The sequence below is a fragment of the Moschus berezovskii genome, chromosome X (assembly GCF_049115385.1).
Source record: "Moschus berezovskii isolate FMDL1 chromosome X, NW_MosBer_1.0, whole genome shotgun sequence".
Classification (NCBI taxonomy): Eukaryota; Metazoa; Chordata; class Mammalia; order Artiodactyla; family Moschidae; genus Moschus; species Moschus berezovskii.
Window position 1 is genome coordinate 53,262,487 of NC_142488.1, and position 24,740 is coordinate 53,287,226.

General features: G+C 40.8%; 1 protein-coding gene across 3 annotated transcripts in view; it reads left to right on the top strand.

The window, feature by feature from the left end:
• Positions 1-24,740, top strand: part of SHROOM4 (shroom family member 4) — a 256,710-nt gene that overhangs the window by 209,055 nt on the left and 22,915 nt on the right. For all 3 annotated transcript variants that reach the window (XM_055393845.2, XM_055393847.2, XM_055393846.2), the window contains one exon: positions 6,705-6,766. In XM_055393845.2, coding sequence (XP_055249820.1) covers positions 6,705-6,766 — 62 coding nt within the window. The remainder of the gene's footprint in view (positions 1-6,704; positions 6,767-24,740) is intronic.

The following is a 24,740-nucleotide window of genomic DNA, read 5'->3' on the forward strand; positions in this document are numbered from 1 at the left end:
GAACTGAATAGTACAATAGCTGGCATACAGGGGCTGGCATCGAGTGAACAGGCAAGAGTTACTGATTGGAGGTGGCAGAGGAGGTGGGAGATGGTAGAGCTGAAGGATCGTCAGCAATAGGAGACGGAGGGCAAGCTAAAATTTCACTTATGCCTGACGTTGATGGCACAGGTTCTGGTTCCTTGCTGGATTCAATTCTATCTACCATCTTGAAAAAAACAGTCCAGTGATGTCTAGGTAATAGCTCTTTTATTTTCGTCATAGATGACCTGGTAGCCCTAGATTGCATTCCAAACACCTGCTGCAACCTTTGTTGCATTCTGCATTCTTCATTCAGGTCCTGTGCTTCAAAAACTAACAATGCCTCCTCAAATAAAGAAAATCCCTCTGGCGTTTCCTACATCATGTATCTGTTCAGTTATTCTTCCTCTTGTCACTCTGCTGTCTCAGTTATTTTCACTTTTGTTCCCATCGTTACTGCTTGGTGCTTCTTAGCAGTACTGCTTTTATGCTTGCTTCTGGAAATCCTGGGCTTGAAATAAAGATACTGTACTACTGCACTCTATACAGTACTGTACAGTAAAGTACAGAAAAGCACAACAACTTGTAGAGGATGCATGCATGTGACAATGTACACCAGCCATGTGAACTAACTTACATGATTGGACATGCGAACGCAGTATTTTCATCTTTGAAACTTGAATGTCCATGTGTAGGGAACTTACTGTATTGCCTTTCATTTACTGCTTTAAAACTATTTGGAGCTGCAAAATTTGCAAATGTCTCCCAGGTTTTGCTTCCAGAGGTCTGACTTTTCTGCTCTTCTGAAGGACAAATCCTTTCCCTTTGCTCCAGTCTGTCTGTCAGACTGGAGAAGAGACCCAGGTCTAAATTGGCTGTAACTATACCCTAGTTATGATCTCCATACAAGCCACCACCATCCCCCATGGTATTTCTAGGAGGACTTCCCATGCCACTGCCAGGTCACTGCCAGACTCTTTCTCCATAGCTTTCCTAGTGCCACCTTTTGGCTGGTGCATTCAAACTAGAAGTTAATTCCTGTGTTGAACTGTTGATGCACAGACTGACACTTCTGAAAGACTTAGCATATGTAATTGCTCAGTACATATTCTTTGTTGAAACAAGGGAATTCCCTGGTGGTTCTGTGGTTTGAACTTTGTACTTCTGCTGCAGAGGGCACAGGTTTGATCCCTGGATGGGATACTAAGATCTTGTACGCTGCCTATGGCACAGCCAAATAAAAAAGGAAAAAGACACTTAGGGGTAAAAGAAGCCTTACACAAAAGAGTATGTACTCTACTATTCCTTTATATAAAGTTCTAAAACAGCTAATCTATAGGAAAAAAATTTCAAAATAGTGGTTGCATGTGGGAGGTGTCACAGAGATTAACTGGGAAAGAGCATGAGGAAACTTTGTTGGGTGGTGATCTATATCTTGAAAAGAGAGTTACACAGGTGTATACATTTTCCAAAATTCAACAGGTGTATACTTAATGTTTGTGCATTTCACTGAAAGTAAAATTTGCCTAAAATATTGTAAACAAATATCGAACTTTATTTAGTGGATGTGTATATGGATGTGAGCGGAGAAGGCAATGGCAAGCCACTCCAGTACTATTGCCTAGAAAATCCCATGGATGGAGGAGCCTGGTAGGCTGCAGTCCGTGGGGTCGCTAAGGGTCGGACACGACTGAGCAACTTCACTTTCACTTTTCACTTTCCACTTTCACACATTGGAGAAGGTAATGGCAACCCACTCCAGTGTTCTTGCCTGGAGAATCCCAGGGACGGGGGAGCCTGGTGGGCTTCCGTCTATGGGGTCACACAGAGTCGGACACAACTGAAGTGACTTAGCAGCAGCAGCAGCAGCATATGGATGTCAGAGTTGGACTGTGAAGAAGGCTGATCACCGAAGAATTGATGCTTTTGAACTGTGGTGTTGGAGAAGACTCTTGAGAGTCCCTTGTACTGCAAGGAGATCCAACCAGTCCATTCTAGAGGAGATCAATCCTGGGTGTTCATTGGAGGGACTGATGCTAAAGCTGAAACTGCAATACTTTGGCCACCTCATGCGATGAGTTGATTCACTGGAAAAGACTGATGCTGGGAAAGGTTGGGGGCGGGAGGAGAAGGGGACGACAGAGAATGAGATGGCTAGATGGCATCACCGACTCTATGGACATGAGTTTGAGTGAACTCTGGGAGTTGGTGATGGACAGGGAGGCCTGGCTGTGATTCATGGGGTCGCAAAGACTTGGACACGACTGAGCGACTGAACTGAACTGATGCTTGAGTTTTTGAAGTGCATTGATCTACGCAGCTTATTTTCTAGTTTTCAACGTACAGATGTTGCGCATATTTGTTACATTTATCTCTTTAGATTGCATGTTTTAATGCCATTGTAAATAAGATTGTTTTCTTAAGATCAAATTAAAATTCTTTACTGCCATATAGAAATGCTATTCAATTTTGTATATTGGCCTTGTATCCTGCAACCTTGCCAAACTCACTTTTCTTGGTAGATTTTAAAAGATTTTCTACAGAGACAATCATGTCATCTGCAAATATAGATAATTTTGTCTTCATTTCCACTGTGTATGGCTTTTCTAGGAGAAGGGGTCCTATTGCAGTCCCTAAGACCTTGAATACAGTGTTTAATAGAAGTGGTGAGAGCAGATACTGTTGCTTTTTTCCCAATTTTTTATTATTAAGTTTGATGTTAACTGTAGATTTTTTGGTAGGTGCCTTATAATAGGTTGAAAATATTCCCTTTTATTCCTAGTTTATTGTGATAGCTTTTATCAAGAGTGGATGTTGGATTTGTTTTTTCAAATACTTTTTCTGTATCTATGGAGATGATCATTTAGTTTTTCTCTTTTAATCAGTTGATATAGTGAATTACAGTGATTGATTTTTAAATATTTATTATTTATTTGGCTGCATTGGATCTTAGTTGCAGCATGCAGGATCATCTGTTGTGGCACTTGGGCTCTTCCTGTGGTGCTTGGGCTTCTCTCTAGTTGTGCTGCAGGTTCAGTAGCTGTGGCGCATGGGCTTGGTTGCCCCAAACATGTGATATCTTAGTGCCCTGACCAGGAATTGAACTCCCGTCCTCTGCATTGGAAGGCAGATTTTTAACCACTGCCCCACCAGGGAAGTCCTACATTGATTGATTTTTGAAACAAGAACTAGCCTAGCACTGCCAGAATAAATCCCACTTGGTTACGACATCTTAGCCTTTTTATATATTACCAGATTTGGTTTGCTAATGGTTTGTTAAGGTTTTTTGTTTGTTTGTTTATGTATTGATGTTTCGGGGATTTTAGTCTATAGTTTTCTCATGATGTCCATGTCTGGTTTACGTAGCGATACTGACCTTACCAAATCAGTTGGGAAATGTTTTCTTCTCTCCTATTTTCAAGAAGAGTTTGTATAGAATTGGCTTTTTTTTCCCTTGCGTGTTTGTTAGAATTCATCATTGAAGCTGTGTGTGCCTAGAGTTTTCTTTGTGGAAATATTTTTAATGACAATGTCAATTTATTTAATAGACACAGAGTTATTTGGGCTATCTATTTCTAATGAATGAGCTTTGGTAGTTTGCATTTCAAGGAATCTGTTGATTTCAGTTAAGTTTTCAAATGTATGGGGTAAAGTACTTTGAAATGCATAAAGAATTTAAGATGAATTTGTGGATAGATAAAGGAACAAATAGATATGTGATAGGGTAAATATAGTAAAATACTAATTGTAGAATCTATACAATGGTTGATATATAGATATTCATTGTAAACTTATTCAACTTCTCTATATGTTGGAAAATATTCATAATAAAATGTAGGGGGAAAGGAGAGGAAATATAAAATAGTGGTTTAAGGGCATGATGGTAGAACCAGACTACCTGGGTTTGAATTCTTAAGCATTCCCATCTGAAATATGGGAATAATAACAGTACCTATTTCATACATTGGTTGAGAGGATTAAATGATATAACATATACAAGGCACTTAGAACAGTGATTGCCAGATAGTAATTATCTTTTAAGCGTGAGTTATTCTCTTTTAGAATAAAGGGAGATTTGGGCTTACCTTGAGAAATTTTTGCCAAAAGAAGGATCTGCAAGTAGACAGTGGAGGAAAAAGGTTAGTGCTGGGGGTGGGATAAGCAGAAGATGGTTGCAGAATTGTCAGCCAGTAACTCCATGAAGGAAAGCAGTGAAATTTGCACATTGTAGTAGCTGGCAACAGCAATACAGGTGTGCCTGTGCCCATGCATGCCTCTTCTTTTATATTCTGAGGGAAGGACATATTGGCCTCCTAATGTCTGTTAGATGAACTAAGTAGGTCTGCTTAGACACTAGGCTTTTAGACATGTGGACGGCCATCCAGGAGGCACGTTGTGCCCATTTCTACCCCTGCCAGTTGAACTCACCTTCCCCTCAGACATGGGAAAAACTTTTAGCATGGGTTAGGATTCCCCAGCTCAGCTGGCTAGGTAGTTGTAATGGTGGCTATCTGAAGTAGGGTTGAGATCCTGCTCGTTATGCCCCCTGGAAGTGATTGGGAAGCTAACTGCCTACTATTTGGTGCTGTTAAGAAAACTGAAATCAGGACACATCTAAATCTTTCATGCTTCATGCCAATTAGTTCTGCATATATATATAAAACTATTTCATTTAGCAATTATATGAGATATGTTATAATAGGACCCCATTTTCCAGCTAAGAAGGCTGAGGTCACACATCCTACAAGTGGTGAAGCCAGGATTTGAACAGCATAATGATTACTAACATTTGAGTGTCTACTGCGTACCAGGTGCTGTTCTAGGTGCTTTACATGTATCAACTCACATGGTTGTCAAAGCAATCAAGAAATAGAAACTGTTATTATTATGATCACTATTAAATAGCTTGAGAAAAAGCTAAGATAAACTGCTGGGTAGTCTGCCTGAGGCCACACACAGTGTGGGATTTGAATCCATGTAGTGTAGCCTCCAAGGCCAGGCTCCAAATTGTGCTATGCTGCCTCTCCGTAAGCTGATTGCAAATCCCGTGCCCTCTTCAGCCTGGCAGGATGCCTTCTAACAGTATAACTTCACTCAGGCACCAAGTTCCTACCATAATCAATCCTCATATGCAACAAGTCGTGGAGATAACTGCCTCTTTGATTCAAAGAGTGCATACAATTTACAGCAACCTAAGTGGCTCGGCAGGGAAAGTAATGTAAGGTGATACTGGGGACTTGGGGAGATTGAGAGTTGGGACAGGACTTTGTTTGCTTTGGACACTGCTATTTACTGAGCACTCCCTATAGGGCTAGACAGGGAATGGACAGGAAATCCTGGCTCCCACTGTGGCCGAATGAGTAATACTGTCTTTGAAAGCAGGGACATCTCCCAAGGGTGCCAGGCACAATCTGAAGTTGAACAAGTGGTTTTTGCTGCTCTCACTTGACAGGTACAGGCAGAGAAACTGCTCTGGTTATGTGAAAGCTGTGAAACCTCATCTATTCTATGGCCACTAAGATCCCTAGCCTCCTGCCTGCCAAGTGCTGTACTAGGCATTCTCTGCACACATCCCATTTTATCCTCACTCCTGGGAACCCAGCAAGGCTAGATAGCACAGTCCTTATTTGCCAGGTAGGAAGTTTGAGGTCCTGGGAGGTGACATAGCTGCTCTCAAGTAAAAAATATCTTAACCAGAATGACTGACAACCACATATTACCTACAAAAGGTAGTAAATATTTTTTCACTGAGGCAAAGGTAATAAAACTTTGAACAGGACCAATAGTAGCATTGGGGAGAGAGACTTTGGAAGATCAGTGAGGTTTAGGAAAAATTGCATTCCCAACAGATAAAGTTCTGAGTCTCTAGATAGAAGGTATGGAATGCTGAAATCAGAGAGAATGTCAAAGGCAAATTTTCATTAGGCTTAGAACTAGGCTAGAAGACAGGGACATTTCTACAAATGGCATATGTGGCTTGGGCTGCAGGGAAAGAATGCTTGGGCAAAGCCCTTATGGATAAAATACCCAGGGTGAAAAGTCTGCTCCTGTAATATGGGGAATGTGGCACCCAGCACACATGTTCCCCAGAAATGAGCCCACCTCAGCCCCTTTCAGCAGATCTGGGAGGAGGAGGAAGGGCCCCTGTAGTACTGGGGTTGGCTGGTGTACATGTTCTCTAGCTGCCTCCCCCAGGACGGGGTTGCATCAGCAGGAGCTTTAGTTCTCAAAGTCATCTCAAGGGCTGCAACGTCCAAGAAGATGCTTTCTATGGTGGAAGAGGCTAGAGGAATGAGTAGGTCCACTGGGCAGAGCAAATAAAAAGATCTTTGCAAGAGCCAGAACAAACAGCAAACATGCTAAACTGGTTTTTAACATGGCTTGGGAGGGGAGTAGAGAAAAAGGGTAACTCAGAGTTTCTAGACCATGCTGCTGAGGTCCCTGAGTGCTATCTTAGACTCTACATGGCCCCAGCAGTGCAGAAGGCCTCCTGACAGAAAGGCAGCCCTCTAGGTACATAGTTCTCTACCCTGCATAGGAGAGTAAAAGGAATCAGCTGGGGGGGTGGGGGGGCAGGGGTGCACCTGGCCTTGGACAGGCTTCTGACCAATTCACTGTTTTGAAGCCATCTAGATTACCTGGCTGCTCAGAGCTCCCTAACTTACCAGAATTTTGCTTTACAGGAATTTCCTGGGGACAAATGGAAACCAATAACAGGAAACAGGAAGACCAGTCAGTCAGGGAGGTAAGTTGACCATTCATGGAGTTGGGTAAGTTAGTACCTCTGAGGTTTCTGTGGAAATTGATAAGGTTTTCTATTTGCTCTGTTTCCTTTGAGGAACCTGGTCTGGTGTCAATACCAAGGGGTTGACGTATAGATGGAATCCAGCCTGCCCCCTGGGCAGCTGGGCTATAGACCAAACTGACTGGTAGCACATTTTGGAATACATCATAGTCAGGAGTGTTGCAGGACGTTATGCTTATCAGCTCGGAGGCCTGAGGCAAATGCCCAGGCACAAGGACATGGGGACTAGACCATGCTGAAACATAGATGGGAAGGCATAAACTATGCTTACCTTCCCAGTGGCCACTGGGTGATTGGAGGAGCCAGAGAGGAGGCAAAGCTGCCCAGCTACTGCTGTGCCTTTGCTTCAGAGTGTTTCTTGTGTTCTGCCACCTTTCTTTTTATAGGACTCATTGAGAGCTTCAGGTCTGCTCATTAAAAATCCAAGGCAGAGCCTGCTAAAAATAGGGTAGAATTCCTGAAGAAGGTAGAGACATTTTTACAAATGGCATATGTAGCTTGGGCTGGAGGAGAAAGAGTTGCTTGGGCAGAGCCCTTAATAATGCCTTTAATAATTTATACTGATTTAATAATTTAATAAAAGGCAGAGTCCTTAATAATGCCTAGAGTGGAGACTCTGCTCCTGTAATGTTGGGAACATGGCACCTGGCACTCATGCTCCAAAGAGATGAGCCCACCTATCATAGTGATCATGACGAGGAGACAATTACCTCCTCCAGGGTCCTCTCCATCAGCCTGGTTGGAACACCTCTTTTGTGACGTTTCTTTTCTATCCAGTGATATACTTTTCAGCCAGTTCTTCTCCAGGCCAGTATTAGTATTCAACACAACCCCTTTCACAGTCGAGTAAGGGTGCTCAGTCACATCTGACACTCTGTGACCCCATGGACCGTAGTCGACCAGGCTCCTCTGTCCATGGGATTCTCCAGGCAAGAATACTGGAGTGGGTTGCCATTTCCTTCTCCCAGGAATCTTCCCAACCCACAGATCGAACCCACGTCTCCTGTATCTCCTGCATTGCAGGCATATTCTTTACCCGCTGAGCCATTGGGGAAGCCAAAATTATACTGATTCTTTTACTCAAACTCCACGAATGAAGGACAGGCAGGGAAGATGGCTTTTAGCTGTGCCTCTGTGGGGGCACCTAGGGAGAGGACTAGAATCTGGGTCTCTTGATCTCTGAAAATCCCAGGGTTCTTTCCAGGGCTTCACATTATCCCCTGTGATTTGGTAGTCAGGCAGAAATAATTTTGGTTTTCTTCTGACTCCAAAGTCTGGGAAACCTGTCAGTTTTCCAGTTGGCAATGGAAAGAGAGGAAGCCAACATTTATTGATCATCTACTGTCATTCATTGGGTTGGGTCTTTTTATACCCATAATCTCATTTTCCACAGCAGTTAATTATACTACCTAATTTTTTTTCCTATTTCACCTCTCTGAGGAGTATATGCCTTTTTATATATATATATATATATATATATAAAATTTTATTTTTTTGTCTTAGTAACAGTTTTATTTGAAGCTAACACAATATTTTAAATCAACTACCAAATTTAGTTTTTAAATTTTATACTACCTATTTTATAGATGAGGTCTAAAGAGGTTATATAACTTAGCTGAGGTCACACAGCTAGTTAAGTGATGGAGCCAGAATTCAGACCCAGGTTGGTTTGGTCCCAAAGTTCATGCTTTTTCCATTATAACTGCTTCAATCAAGATCCCAGAGGAAACCCTTCAAATGGACCCCTCATCATAATTTCTTAGGAATCTAAGGCCTGGGTGGGAATACTATGGGATTCTATGGCTGGTCTTGATTCCCCACTATAGGCTGACTTGTACCATGTTCTTAGAGAACTTTCACCATGTTCTGGTGGGTCTTCTGAGTTTCCCATGTTAGACTGAAACTGTCGAGAAAGGAGACCACACCTTGGTCATGGATGCCTCCATGCCTAGCACAGTGCCTGACACAGAGAAGCTGCTTGAGATGTTTTTGTCATTTGCTTACCAAATGAAGAAACAGAGCCTCTTCCACCATTGAATGGGTGAAATGACGCAAAAATAATAATGCTGACTTAACATTTCTTGAGCACAGTGCTCGATTCTAGGCAGCATTCAAAGCACTTTGGAAATATTAAATATCACCATAACCTTAAGGGGTATATACTATTAATTGGAGAGCCAATTGACAGAAGAAACTGAAGCACACACAGATAAATTCATTTGCCTAATGTCCCACAGATAGACACCAGTTGTTGTTTTTCAGTCGCTAAGTCATGTCTGACTCTTTGTGACCCCATGGACTGCAGCACACCAGGCTTTCCTGTCTTTCACTCTTGCCCAGAGTTTGCTCAAACTCATGTCCGTTGAGTTGGTGATGTCATCCAATCATCTCATTCTCTGTCTCCCCATTCTCCTCCTGCCTTCAATCTTTCCCAGCTTGAGGGTGTTTTCCAATGTGTTGGCTCTTCGCATCAGGTGGCCAAAGTTTTGGAGCTTCAGACCAGGTAATCTAACTTCAGAGACACTATACTATGCTATGGTGCTTCTCCAAAATGACTCTCTTACTACTCAGCCAGTCAAATAAGAGGATTTTATTTAAAACCTGGTGTGTGTAATGCCTGTTTTGAAGCAAGCAGGGAAATATTAGAGAAAAGCATCAGGAAGCATAATGCCTGCCCATCCCTAGCTTGAGCAAGGAAGACTAATCTATACAAAGTTAAGTAGCAGTAATGATAAATTACCATTTGCAAGACAACCTAGGTGTCACCAGCTAAGTTATACATACTCTGTTTTATCTTCCCCAAAACTCTGTCAGATAGGCATTGTTATAGGGCATTGGTTCTCAAACTTGAGTGTGCACTAAAAACGCCTGGAGGACTTGTTAAAAAAACTGGGATAGATGGTAGTTCCCACCCCACCCCCAGGGAGTGTGATTCAATAGGTATGGAGCATGGCTCAAAATGTGCATTTCTAACAAGCTCCCCAGGTGATGCTGATGCAACTGGTTCTGGGATCACATTTTGAGAACCATTGACTCAGATAAAGAATCTGAGGTTCAGTAGAGCTAAGTAGCTTATTCAAGCTCTTACATTTACTAAAGGGACAGGCCAGATCTTCAACTCAAGCCAGTAGCTATAAGATGAAAAGTGGTTTAAACAAACAAGAAAAGCCAGACACATGATAACAGGCCAATACATGTTAAGTATCATTGTGCCCTGTTTAAGTTCATTGGGGGTTAAGAAAACTGAAGGCTGGAGTCTAAAGAAGGAAAGGCCCAGAGAGGACACTAAGCAGGCTGTATTGCAGGAATAAACCCTGCTGGTGGTTAAGCGTTCTGGCCTTGAAGTCAGTCTGTGTGCTAAGTTGCTTCAATCTGACTGAAGTTGCCTCGTATCTGACTCTTTGGGACCCCCTGGACTTAGCCTACCAGGCTCCTTTGTCCATGGGACTTCCCAGGCAAGAATACTGGAGTGGGTTGCCATTTCCTTCTCCAGGGGATCTTCCTGACCCAGGGATTTAACCTGTGTCTCTTAGGTCTCTTGCATTGGCAGACAGATTCTTTACCTGGGAAGCCCTTTGAAGTCAGTCTGCATGGGTTCAAATCCAGGCGTTCTGTTCTCTAGCTCTGTGAACTTTGCACGTGGCTTTCTCTCCGTGCCCCCCCCCCGCCACCTTTCACCCCATCCCATTGGTTTCCTTATTTCTGAAATGGGCTAAGAGTACTTACCTTCTGTGACTGTTGTGTGGATTAATTGAGTTAATATATGTAAAGCATTTAGAACAAAATATGGCACCATAAACCTTCAGTAAATGTTAGTTGTAAAGAGGAGGAGGAAGAGGAGCAGCAACAGTAACCGTAGAGAAAAAGGGTCAAGATTGAAGTATTGTGCCTGGATAGTCAGGCCTTGAAAACTAGATAGGATGGCCAATATGGAGGCAATTGAAGATTATTAGTCAGGTAAGTGACATGGTAAATATGGCACTTTAGATAATCTGGCAGCGTTTGCAGCCTAGAAGGAGACCAGGTTGGGGCAGTGATCCAGACATGAAAGAGTGTGCCCCTGTATTGGGAAGGTAGGGTACAATAGAAGTGGAGAAGAAGGGACAAATAAATATGTGTGATATTTGGGGGGGGAGGAAATGTTTATTGTGAAAGCAATATTACAGGAAATTAAAAACAGAATAAACAGTATCCTAATTCTTACCACCCTAACACCCTGATTGTTTTCATTTCCCTGCCAGTATTTATCTATAGGTATAGAGGTTTGGCAGGGGTCTCATGATTATAATAACTGTGTAGATATAATTTTCTGTGTCCTGTTTCTCTTCTTCCACTAGGCATTAGTTGGTAAACAAATTTTCCTGTTGCCATAAAGGCTTCCTCAGTAATTATGAGGAACTACTTATAAATTATAAGTAGTTATAAATTTTATTGGCTGCATAATATTTCACCAGCTCAATGTGCTCTTAATTTGCTTAATCACTCCCAAATTGGTCGATAATTAGGTTTTTTCCAATTTCTTGCTATTATAAAGTAATGCTGCTGAAAAATTTTGAGCAGCTATAACCTTTTTCTGATTTTGAATTATCTCATTAAAAACAACTATACAGAGTTGCGATTACTAGTTAAAATGAACATTCTTATTGGTCTTGATTTATTTCCCAAACTGCTATCCTTGGAGGTGTTTTACTCTGCCATTAGCAGTATATGAGAATACCAGTTTTCCCTTAAATTTGCCATCATGGAAAATTTTCTAATGAAGTAGGTTTAAATGGTACCTATTTTAATTTTAATTTGCTTACTTTGATTATTCTGTGTTGAAAATTTTTCATGTATTTAATATTTGCATTGCTTCCCATGTGAATTGCTGGTTCAGATTACTTGCTCACAAATACATGACAACTTTTGAGAAAAATAAAGTAGAAAGAACTCAGTGATTGGAACTTGGGAAGAAAGGAGTTAAGCCAAAAAATAATTCTGAGCCCCAGTGACTTGGAGAAAATTATTGACATATTGGGGGCAGGTGAGAAGGGGACCTGATTTGGTAGAGATGACAAGTTTGAGTTGGGATATGTTGAATTTAAAGTTAGCGAGTAAGATAGGGAGATTCTTTTGAGCAGGCTTGTTGATCACCTAGCCAACGAGAGTGGGATGAAGAAGAACAGCCAGCAAAGGAGATTGAAGGAGCAGGCATCTGGTGTGGTAAGAAAGAGAAGCATGCCAGGGCACCATCACAGAAGATAAGGAGAGGACTGCTATTGGCTTTGACAGTTTGGACTCACAAGTGAGCTTCAAGAAAGCAAACTTAGTAAAACTGTGGGCATTCAAAGTAGAAGGGATGATGGTCTGTAAAGGGAATGCATAGAGAGGAAATGCACACAGCTTTACACATCCTAAATTCACCCGTTTTAAGTGTACAATTCAGTGAATTTTGGTTAATTTGAAAATGAAAGTGTTAGTTGCTCAGTCGTGTCCAACTCTTGCGACCCCATGACTCTCTGTTCATGGAATTTTCCAAGCAAGAATATTAGAGGGTGTAGCCATTCCCTCCTCCAGCGGATGTTCCTGACCCAGGGATCGAACACTATGTAACTATCACCACAATCCAATTTTAGAACATGCCCATCTCCCTAAAAAGATCCCTTTTGTTCATTTCTGAAGTGAAAGTGAAGTGTTAGTCACTCAGTTGTGTCCAACTCTTTGCGACCCCATGGACTGTAGCCCACCAGGCTCCTCTGTCCATGGAATTCTACAGGCAACAATACTAGAGTGCATAGCCATTCCCTTCTCCAGAGGATCTTCCTGACCCAGGGATCAAACCCAGGTCTCCTGCATTGCAGGCAGATTCCTTACCATCTGAGCCACCAGGAAAACCCCTTGCTCATTTCTAGTGACTCTCTATTCCCAACCTCATCCTCAAGCAACCACTAATGATTCCATTTATATGAAATGTACAGGATAGGCAAATTCATAGAGATACAAAGTAGATTAGTGGTTGCTTGAGCCTGAGGTTAGAAATAGAGAGTGATTGCTCATTTCTGCTGCTGCTGCGTCGTGTCAGTCGTGTCCAACTTTGCGTGACCCCATAGATGGCAACCCACCAGGCTCCTCTGTCCCTGGGATTCTCCAGGCAAGAACACTGGAGTGGGGTGCCATTTCCTTCTCCAATGCATGAAAGTGAAAAGTGAAAGTGAAGTCGCTCAGTCATGTCCGACTCTTTGCGACCCCATGAACTGCAGCCTACCAGGCTCCTCTGTCCATGGGATTTTCCAGGCAAGAGTACTAGTCACTCTCTATTCCCAGCCTCAGTATCAAGCAACCTCTAATCTACTTTCAGTCTCTATTAATTTGCCTATCCTGTATATTTCATATAAATGGAATCCTATAATATATGGGCTTTTGTGTCTGGCTTCTTTCACCAAGCATGCATTAGAAGTTCATCTTTAGTGTAGCATGTAACAGTATTTCACACTCTATTTTTTTCCAAATATTTCATTGTATGGACATACCACATTTTATTTATTTTTTTATCCATTCATGGACATTGGATTGTTTCCACTTTTTAGCTATTGTGAATAATGCTGCCATGAACATTCACATATAATTTCTATGTGGACATCTGTTTTAAATTCTCTTGAGTATTTAGGAGTAGAATTTCTGGGCCATATGATAACTCTGTTAACTTTTTAAGGAGCTGCTTAACTGTTTTCCAAAGTAGCTATACCATTTTACACTTCCAACAACAAAATAGGAGGGTTTAAGTTTCTTTTCATTAATTTTAATGCAATGATTATATGTTTCTGTGTGATTTGGAAAATAGTTTAAAATAAGAGTGCTTGAAAAGATATATCTTTACGTGAGAAATATCAATAACTTCAGATAGGCAGATGACACCACCCTTATGGCAGAAAGTGAAGAGGAACTAAAGAGCCTCTTGATGAAGGGGAGAGGAGAGTATAAAAGCTGGCTTAAAACGCAACATTCAGAAAACTAAGATCATGGCATCTGGTCCCATCACTTCTTGGCAAATAGATGGGCAAACAATGGAAACAGTGACAGACTTTATTTTCTTGGGCTCCAAAAGCACTGCAGATGGTGACTGCAGCCATGAAATTAAAAGATGCTTGCTCCTTGGAAGGAAAGTTATGGCCAACCTAGAGAGCATATTAAAAAGCAGAGACATTACTTTGCCAACAAAAGTCCATCTAGTCAAAGCTATGGTTTTTCCATTAGTCATGTATAGATGTGAGGGTTGGACCATAAAGAAAGCTGAGCACTGAAGAATTAATGCTTTTGAACTGTGCTGTTGGAGAAGACTCTTGAGAGTCCTTTGGATTGCAAGATCAAATCAGTCAATCCTAAAGGAAATCAATCCTGAATATTCATTGGAAGGACTGATGCTGAAGTTGAATCTCCAGTACTTTGGCAACCTGATGCAAAGAGCTGACTAATTAGAAAAGACCCTGATACTGGGAAGGATTGAAAGGAGGAGGAGAAGTGGACAACAGAGGATGAGATGGCTGGATGGCATCACAAACTCAATGAACATGAGTTTGAACAAGCTCCGGGAATTGGTGATGGACAGGAAAGCCTGGCATGCTGCAGTCCATGGGGTCACAAAGAGTTGGACAGAACTGAGTGACTGAACTGAAGTGAAAAGACATTTATACATTTAAAACTGTCTAAAAAGAAGTTGGCTAAGGAAAGGAAGGAGAGAAATGGGGTGGTAGTTAGAGAGGGAAGAAAGGTTTAAGTTAGTGGTTCTCAAAATGTAGTCCTAGGGCTTCCCTGGTGGTCTAGTGGTTAAGAATCTGTCTGCCAACGCAGGGGACACAGGTTCTATCCCTGATCCTGGAGGATCCCACATGCCACAGAGCAACTAAGCCCGTGTGCCACAGCTACTGAGCCCATATTCCCTAGAGCCTGTGCCCTGCAACAGGAGAAGCCACTGCAATGAGAAGCCTGCCCAATGCAACTAGAGAGTAGCCCCCTCTCACCATAAGTAGAGAAAGCCCTTAGGCAGCAACAAAGACCCAGCACAGCCAAAAATAAATTAATTAATTAACTAAAAAATATAGTCCTAGGACCAACACCCTCAGTATCACCTAAGAACTGAAATAGAAATGAAAATTATTGGCCCCTACCCAGATCAACTGAATCAGAAACTGGGGCAACATGGCCCAGAGATGTGTGTTTTACAAGCCTTCCAGGCAATTCTGATATAAGCTAAATATGAGAACTTCTGGTTTAAGTGAACTTTTGATCAGGATTTGGGAAACTGGTTTAAGTTTAAAAACAGAAAGGGGAGGTCAATTGAAAGGTCATATTGATGCTGAATATGGAGGTGGCAGATCATAGTTTATGATCTCAAGGAAGATGAGGCCTCGGAGAGGTCAAGGGCAAAGATGACATTTAAAGAGGAATTCTGATGGAGCTTCCACTTACCTTCCCCAGACTACACACACATTTTTAACTTTTCTTATGTCACTTCTATCACAACTAGAAAGATGAGTATAGATGGGAAAATTAAATGTATGTTCTTGAGCCACTCTGCCTGGAAGCCTGCAACAAAATTTAATTCCAGGTAGTTGCACTCTTGGTTGTCTCCCTCCACCGTTATTTAGTTTGTGTGCAGAGAATGCAAATGTATTTTAATATTAGCAGGAGGGGAAAAATTGGTGAGTAGCTCTGCTGGGAGAAAAAGGTACATAAATGTGAAGTATTTAACAGCTCAAAGAAATTATTTTATGGATTATCTCTCTTGGTTTTCTGTACTTACAATTGCCTCCTGTGGTCTTTTCCATTTTTCCACTTTGCACAGACCTTTAAAATGTATAGGGTGTATATACACATATATAGCCGCAGCTAATCCTCACAGCAACTCTGTGCAGTTAAGCCTTATTTTCCCCATTTGACTGATAAGGAAGCTAAGACTCAGGAAAGGTATTGCTTTACTATTATTAATAACAACAACAAAAGGTATAATATCTAACATTTATTAAGTGTTTATTGTATATCAGGCACTGCTATAAGCATTTTCATGTGAATTATTTTATTTATTACTAATCATGACCCTATAAGATAGTTACCCTTTACTGACACAGTTTTAAAGGTGAAACTTATTCACAGATAGATTAAAGTCACTTACCTAAGGTCAAACAAGCATCCGACTCCAGAGCCCATTACTTCTGGAATTATACAGCAAGTACATGACAAAATTGGAGTACTACCCAAGTTTTTCAGTTCTAGGCCTAGGGCTCTCTTCCTTCTTTTTATCATACCACATCATAAGCAGAGTGTGGACCATCCAGTACACATTTCCTGTTTGCCAATTGAGTGAAAGAAAATGGATAATTGAGAATTGAATCTCTTTTCATTAGGTAGAGTACACTTTTCAGGAAGGCTTTACCAGCTAAGAAGAATGCAACCTTCAGAGGCAAGAAAGGATTTGTCAAAGAGCATGACAAAGTGAATTTCAATACTTGGGTATTAATTTAATCCTGGCCACACAAAACTTATTCAAGGAAAATTAAGAAACTCTAATGGGAGAAATAAAGACATGAATAAATGCATAGCTATTCTCTGCTTCAATTTGGGAAGACTAATACAGTTATGATTACAATACTCCCTAAGTTAATATATAGATTTAATACACTACTGATTAGAGTCACTGTGGGATACTTTATAGAACTTGTCAAATTCATAGTGAAATTTATCTGAAAGAAAAATTCTTTGGAAGACCAAAGAATACATTTATTTAAAGAGGTAATGGTGGTAGACTTACCCTATCAGATTTTAAAGTTTGCCATAAAGTGACAGTTATTAAAACCATATGATAGTGGGTTGAATAAATGTCAAACAGTGAAATCAAATAAAAAAGATTCTAGGAACAGATTCTAGGACTACAGAGCACACTGGAGGCAACTATGAACTGTGGAAAGCAATCATCTTTCTTCAATAAATGTTGGAAACTGTAGGTATCAATATGGAGAATAATTAGAGCCACAGCATATACAATACTCTATAGTATAAATTTCAGAAAGCACACCAGTGGAATAGCATATTCATTCCAGCTATGGATGGAAGATAAATTTGTGCCTATTAAATGCAGGATATCGTCAGAGACAAGATGGATGATTGTTATATAAAAGTTGGGGAAAGAAACTTTTGTACAACAAAATGTAATAAAAAGCTAAATAAGAGAATGAGAAAAATGTCTGGGGTCAACATTACAGATAACAGTTGACTGTCCAAAAAATATAAAGAATGGATACAGATTATAGAAGGTCAGCTTTCAGATTCAGCTTCATAAAGGACAAAGAAAATAAAACAGCCAATTTACACATGAGGAAATAAAGACAGTAAAATCATTGCATGGAAGAGTACAACCTCTCTATCAATTAAACAAGTACAAATAAAAACAACTTCAAGGTGTCACAATCAGCTTATTAAATTATCAACAGTTGATTGAAATTATAAATAGAAATTACAAAACTCTATCTTGACAAGACTTGAAACAGTATGTGTTTCATGGAGCAGTATAAATTAGTTCAGTTTTCTTATAAGACAATCTAGAAATATGTGACAGGAGTTACAAAACTGTACATACTCCTTGATCTGCATGCCCCCCAAGGAAATAACCTAAAAAGGGAAAAGTAAGTTGTTTAAAGATACTTGTAGTAGTGCTATTTATAATCATGGAAAAGATTTACCAATCTAATATATCATCATGTTGGTATAGAATATAGCTGTTAACTATGATGGGTATACAAATCTTGGGTCTTGCACAGATTTGACTATTTGTAATAATATTAACAACAAAAAAGGCTAAATTCTAAACCACATGTTGAATCTGATAGTAGCCATGTACAAAGAAGATTCAGAAAGGCATCTGGTAAAATGTAAACAGCTGGAGCTGAATGCATGTGGTGTTCTTTGGGTACATGTCAACTTGCTGGAATTCATAACAAAAAAGAAAATCTGAAGAAGAGGCAACCCACATTGGTTTGATGTAGGCCTGCAAAGTTAAAGATCAAGGGCTTTAGAAAAATCCCTGTACCAACGACAGACAGTGTTACTTAGCAGCCATGATTGATCTTTCTGTTAGCTAGAATTTATTTTGCTAGAATTCTCCATCAACTAGCATTTCTGCTTATCTGTCTTGACTTTTCTGAGGGGGTACATCACCAGACCTCTGTGAATCTTCAAAATTTGTCACCATCACTACAACATAGAACCTGTCCCTCCACTTCCACTAATGAACATTTTATTATCTGACTTAAACCATTACTTTTTCAAGAACTTTACATTGCTCTTCACTTCCATCATCAGCACTAGTTGGCTAGTAATTTGTGTTACAGAAAAGCACTTTTTCTCTCTACCAGGGTTACTGTGCACCTGTGTACCTTGACAGCAAGTAGAGACCCATCAAGCCACATTGACATGCGAGTGCCAAGGGGTTGACTAGCCTCCCTCCTTTGCTTGGTGACTTGCCCTGCAAACCAGTATTATAATACCTTGCAAGTCAAATTCATACCCTTTGCATAATGATAAGTTAGTACACTTCATGGACCTTTAGGGTTACTCTTAAAGGGTTAAAACCTCAACTGGTATATACATGCATGCTGAAGAACTACTGTATAATAATAATTGCTGTTCATAATTCAGCACACAGATTGCCTTTTAAACTATTTGAGATAAAATTATGTTCTTTGTAACTTTGGTATTAAGTCTTTGAAATTCAGTACCTTAACACCTGGTATACATGAGGATTCAAATATACAAAAATTGCTCTCTCCCTCTGGCACACCCATTGTTTAACAGTGGTGGGGCACTGAATTTCCTTAAATAGCATCAAGATTCCCAGAGCTTTGTGGACCTCCAGTATACTCATTTTATTTTGTAAATCTTCATCCCACTTGTCACATGGGTGGTATGTATATAGCTAATTAAAATTCCTTTTTGTTTTAAGAGTTTTTAAAACGGGTTTATACCTAAAGCTGAAACTCCAATACTTTGGCCACCTCATGGGACAAGTTGACTCACTGGAAAAGACTCTGATGCTGGGAAGGATTGGGGGTGGGAGGAGAAGGGGAAGACAGAGAATGAGATGGCTGGATGTCATCACTGACTCGATGGACATGAGTTTGAGTGAACTCTGGGAGTTGGTGATGGACAGGGAGGCCTGGCGTGCTGTGATTCATGGGGTCGCGGGGAGTCGGACACAACTGAGCGACTGAACTGAACTGAACTGATACCTCTTAAGATACCCTAGTAAGTTGGGAACCTGGTAGATATTGACTGATTAAAGCAGTGTATCTCAAAGTATGATTTGGGAGCAGCAGTACCCTCATCATTCTGAAAATTGTTAAAAATAAAATTTCTCCACCTTGCCCCAGATTTACCAAATCAGAAATTCTGGGGATAGGACTGAGCCACCTGTGTTTTAATAAACCTTCCAGGTGATTCTGATGCATGTTTAAGTGTCAGAACCACTGGCTATTAGAGAATAGAGCCTCAATAACCTCAGGCAGCCTAATCCTCTGTTAAATTGTGCAGGTGGATATCAAACCCCCTTGCCTTCTCAACAATACATTATGTGCACTTAAAATGTCTTTTATTAAATCCCTTGAGAAAGTTATGAGAATGCTGAAGAGTCAGCATGTTGTGCTGGCATAAACCATGGGTATTGGAGTCAGATGGACCTTGGTTGTAACTTCTCCCAGCTGCTTACGTTGTTTAACCTCCTTGAGTCTCATTTCTAATATGGGCAAGAGAATGCTCAAGCCACAAGATTGTCTCAAGGATGAAATGAGATCGAGTCTGTTAACTGTCCAGCCCTGTGCCTGACACATGATGGACTTTGAGTAAACAAGAGCAATCACTACCCTCCTTTAGCACCATGGTTGTGACACTACATAGAATTCAGAGGAATAATGGGAAAACTTTCTTGAAAACTCCAAGCTGGGGTCATTGGAGAGACGGATCTAAGCTTCACCCAAGATAGCCACAATAAAGCAAGGACTTCTCAGATCTCTTCAAAGGACACTTTGCACCAGACTCCTGGGGGCTGTATAAGGCTCAGGGAAAATCCTGCCACTTGTGTTTGCTGTTGCCAGACTAATTGTTCCTTACTTGAAGTTCTGTGGACCCAGAGGTGTAGAAGGGTGGCAACAATAAGCGTTTTGGGCCCTTCTCCCTCCCTGTGTAGCCTCCTTGTGTCTCACTTCCTGGATCTTGCAAATATTTCCTTCAGCAATAAGCTGGGAGTGGCTGTTTCTCTTGGAGCAGTCGTATCTTTTGGATGCTGAGAAAGAGGGAAGGGGAGATGGGGCTGGAACTGTGCCATCTCGCTGCTGAGATCCTGGAATGCCAAGCTATTGTGGTGAGGTTAAAAATAAAGATTCCAAACAAGAAAGCTTCAAAAGGCCAAAGGAGGCAGGAGGAGATTTTTCAGCCTCTGCAAATATTGGTATTCATTTTCAATTACTATGAACCCCTCCCCAAAAATGATTGTAACAAAAGGGGACAATCTATTTATCAGAAGCACAGTCTACCTGTGCCAAGAGGAAAAGAGAATAACAGCCCAGGACTTGGCACATGATTTGCTTTTGTTTTTGAGATGTAGTCTCCTTGGCTGGTGTCAGCAAAGCCCTTTCTCAGACTTAGCTTTCATGCTTCCTCCCCTCTCTTCAGCAAGGAGCCAAAGTCTTTAAGAACACCTTGTGATGAATGTAGTGCGAGTACCTTTTGCCTCACTCCAGGAGTCCTTGCTTCAATGTGATTGTCCCTTGGAGCTAAATAAGGCAAGTTCCAGTCTAGACACTACTACTACTCAGTAGCTGGTAAAATTAATTACCCTTTCTAAGCTTCAGGATCTTCATTTTCAAACTGGCAGTAATGATATAGTTACTTCAGTGAGGTTGTATGAAAAGTAATAGAAATACATACACAGAAGTGCCTACAACAGTGCCTGACACATAGTAAGTAATAAGTAAGAAACCATAGTTCTTTTTCCTTAATGAAGTTCCTTATCCTCCACTCTAGGGAAGAATCCTTACTTGGTCTCAAAGAAAACTGTAGATTTCTGTGCATATAGGGCCTCTAGAGAACACTGTTCTTGGCTTGAGCCTGACACACTTCAGTGGTAGCCTCCCATTCACCAGTCTAGGGCTTCCCAGGTGGCACTAGTGGTAAAGAACTCACTTGCCAATGCAGGAGATGTAAGAAACTCAGATCATGATCAAACCCATGTTCAATCCCTGGGTCGGGAAGATCCCCTGGAGAAGGGAGTGGCAACCCACTCCAGTATTCTTGCCTGGAGCATCCTATGGACAGAGGAGCCTGGCAAGCTATAGTTCATGGGGTCGCAAAGAGTCGGCAGGACTGATGTGACTTAGTATACATGCATTCACCAGTCTACTTCAGTTGTTAGTGCCTGGAAAGCAAGGACTATGGGTTTTGCTCCCCTTAAATCTGGTCATTTTGCACAGTGTAATACTTAATGACAGCTTGGAATGACATATATACACATTGGCCCAGCTGATCTCTTTGAGGGCAGTCCTTCCCCTTTTTTGCCTATTTCTACTCTCTCTTTTTGCCTATTTCTTCTCTTTCATGACTCTGAAAGGTTTAGGCTGCCCTTACACAGGCCATGTTGGTGGGAGGGAGGTGCTTTTCAAATTAAAATTTATGCAGAAAATAGCAATGTCCAGGTTGCCTTGCTGGAGCCCTGTGCCACGGATAGTGTTACAGTGCCATGGATTGGGTCACTGAATGTCCCTATAAGAGTGTGCTCTTTTCTTCCAACTGGTTCTGGAGTTGGCTACTTAGAGGTAATCTGTAAGGCTGACATAACTGATTAATATCTAAACAAAAAACAACTTAGAATATCTAGTCTTGTTGATCTTCACACTACTTTTAAGCCTAAAGTTGACTTTCATTCTCTCTCCTTTTTAAGTAGTTGAGAAGAGTGAGTAAATGAACCTATGGTTAAAATCTTTGGTAATCTAGGGCCTCCTGGCTCGGCAACCATGTATCTGAGCTAAGACCCAAGGTCTCTTGGTTTCTTGGCTATTGAGTAGGGCTGAACATTAATCAGAGGATGGTGCAGTTCAACTCTCTTGATGAGAACAAGTAGGGCTGAAGCATACAGCAGTGAAGATTGTACACTGCACAGTTTGTATAACCATACGCAGGGACCCTGGGTAAGTGACTTCACTCTAACAATAAGTATCCTAATGTTATTCGCTCAGTCATATCCGACTCTTGTGACCCCATAGACTGTTCCCCGCCAGGCTCCTCTGTTCATGGGTTTCTCCAGGCAAGAATAGCGTAGTTCTGTCATTTATGAATCACCTTTACATGTACCTAGCATCATTGCTAAGTCCTTTTTATATGGTTAATCCTTACAGCAGCTTTGTAAGATAGATATTTTACTGAAACTGAGATAAATAAACTTTGCTCAAGGTCACAAAACTTTTGGGTTCTGGAGACAGATTTTTTAATTTTACTGGAAGTCAGACTCAAGTCTTTCTAAACACTGTGTTCTTTCCACTCTGCTTTGTTGCCTTCCCTGTGCCCTGGGAAGGAAAGAGTAGTAAATTTAATGACTATCACAGAGCAGGGTTATTTCTCACCACAGCTGCAGGACATTGACCCAGCTAGAGCCTTTGGAGATGTTGCTTTCACCACCTGCATCTCATAAGATCTAGATTGGAGATGAACGTGGGGAAAAGTGGGAGAGGCAAGGACAGAAGGTAGGAATGTGTGTGCTGAGGGTTGGGGCACATAATATATAGATGGGAATCCATCTATATAACTGGAACAAGTAACTCTATCCCCAAACCTCGTCCCCCAAACCACAACACTCTCGTCTTTTTCACCCTGGATCTTTGTTTCTATAGTATGGCCCCTGAACTATTGATATTAGAATCCCTTGGGGCAGTTGTTTATAGATTCTTTAGGTATTAAATCTCAATTTTTAGAGGTGGAGCCAAGGAATTTGCATGTTAAACAACATCTTCAGGTAATTCCAATTAAGAGCTACTTTGATTAGGAGCAACTGCCCCAGACCAGTGATTTCCAAACTTGTGGATCATGTACCCTTCTCAGAAAGGGTCTTTTGAACCTTTAATATGTGTTGGCAGTTTATTAATAAATTCCTTATATCTACTAATGTTCTAATATTTCTGTGATTACATGCAAAATGGTGAGTTTTGTTTTAGTATTCTTCAATGAAAATAATCTCTGGTTTTCCTTTATGTATGTTCTAGTCACTGGGTTTTGGTGTTGACGTTATACAGTATTCTTTTCATCTCCCTTTATTCTCTAGATTCCAAAATCTAGAAAGAGTAAATAGCATATGGGTTGTCTGATGCTTAAGGTTCGTAGAATTAACAATGGTGGTTCAGACAGTAAAGAATCTGCCTGCAATGCAGGAGACCCGGGTTCGAGACCCGGGTTTGATCCCCGTGTCAAGAAGATCCCCTGGGGAAGGGAATGACTACCCACTGCAGTATGGTATTGTTGCCTGGAGAATTCCATGGACAGAGGAGCCTGGTGGGCTGCACTCCATGGGGTTGCAAAGAGCTGGGCATGACTGAGTGACTAACACTTTTACTTTCTTTCAGAATTAACACAAGACCATGGGAAGCTTCCCTTCCCATGGGAAGACTATGGGGCTTCCCTTGTGGCTCAGCTGGTAAAGAATCTCCCTGCAGTGTGGGAGACCTGGGTTCAATTCCTGGGGTGGGAAGATCCCCTAGAGAAGGGAAAGGCTACCCACTCCAGTATTCTGGCCTAGAGAATTCCATGGAATGTACAGTCCATGGGGTCGCAAAGAGTCGGACAAGACTGAGCGACTTTCACTTCACTCACATGGGAGTATGCTATTTTTTGGTCAAATTTATCAATGTTTTTTCCTATGGTAACTGGTGGTTTAGATATTTTCAGCAATCAGTTTTGGTAATTTTTATTTTTCTAGAAAACTATTCTAAGTTTTCAAATTTGTTTTCATAAAGTAGATCAAAGTGTTCTCTTACTCTTTTCATTTAGTCTGTAGCTGTAGTTATTTGTCCATTTATAATTTTGTGCATTTAGGGCTTTTAATTAAATTAGCAAATGGATAATCTATTTTATGGTTTTTTCTTTTAAAGAAAGTTGTTGGCTTTAATTACTAGTTCTAACATTTGTTTTCTAGTGTATTAATTTCTGCCACTAGATTTATTTGCTTAGTTCTATTTTTGTGGCTCTTAACCTTCTTTTGTTGAAAGCATAATTCATTTATTTTGTTTTTATGTATTAATGTAAGTATTTAAGACTATCATTTTTTAAACCATTGCTTTAATCATCCATATCCTCTCACTTCTGATATATTTCATTTTCTAGGTAGTCTACAATTTTAGATTGTCTCCTTTTTGACTAGAGTGGAGGATATTTTTTCCCTTTCATTTTCTATGTGCTAGAAATATTTGTTTTTCATTAATTTTTAATGTTATTGTATTGTAACTAGATACAAGTCTGTGTGTTAGTCGCTCAGTCATGTCTGACTCTTTGTGATCCCATGGACTGTAGCCCTCCAGGCTCCTCTATCCATGGGATTCTCCAGGCAAGAATACTGGAGTGGGTTGCCATTTCCTTCTCCAGGGGATCTTTCCTCCTCAGGGACAGAACCCGGGTCTCCTACATTGCAGGCGAATTCTTTACTGCCTGAGCTACAGTAGTAGCTCTTCTACTTCTACTTTTTGGTTTAATATGTAGTCAATAAAAATTTTTTAATGGGCCCTTGAAAAGAAAGTAGAGTCTGTTTTGGGTATATGAAGAAATTTAGATTTCTTTCATTGTCTTTTGACTATCATATCTGTCATCAGCTGAAACAGTCTCATATTTTGTTTCTGCTTTCTTCTACCTATAC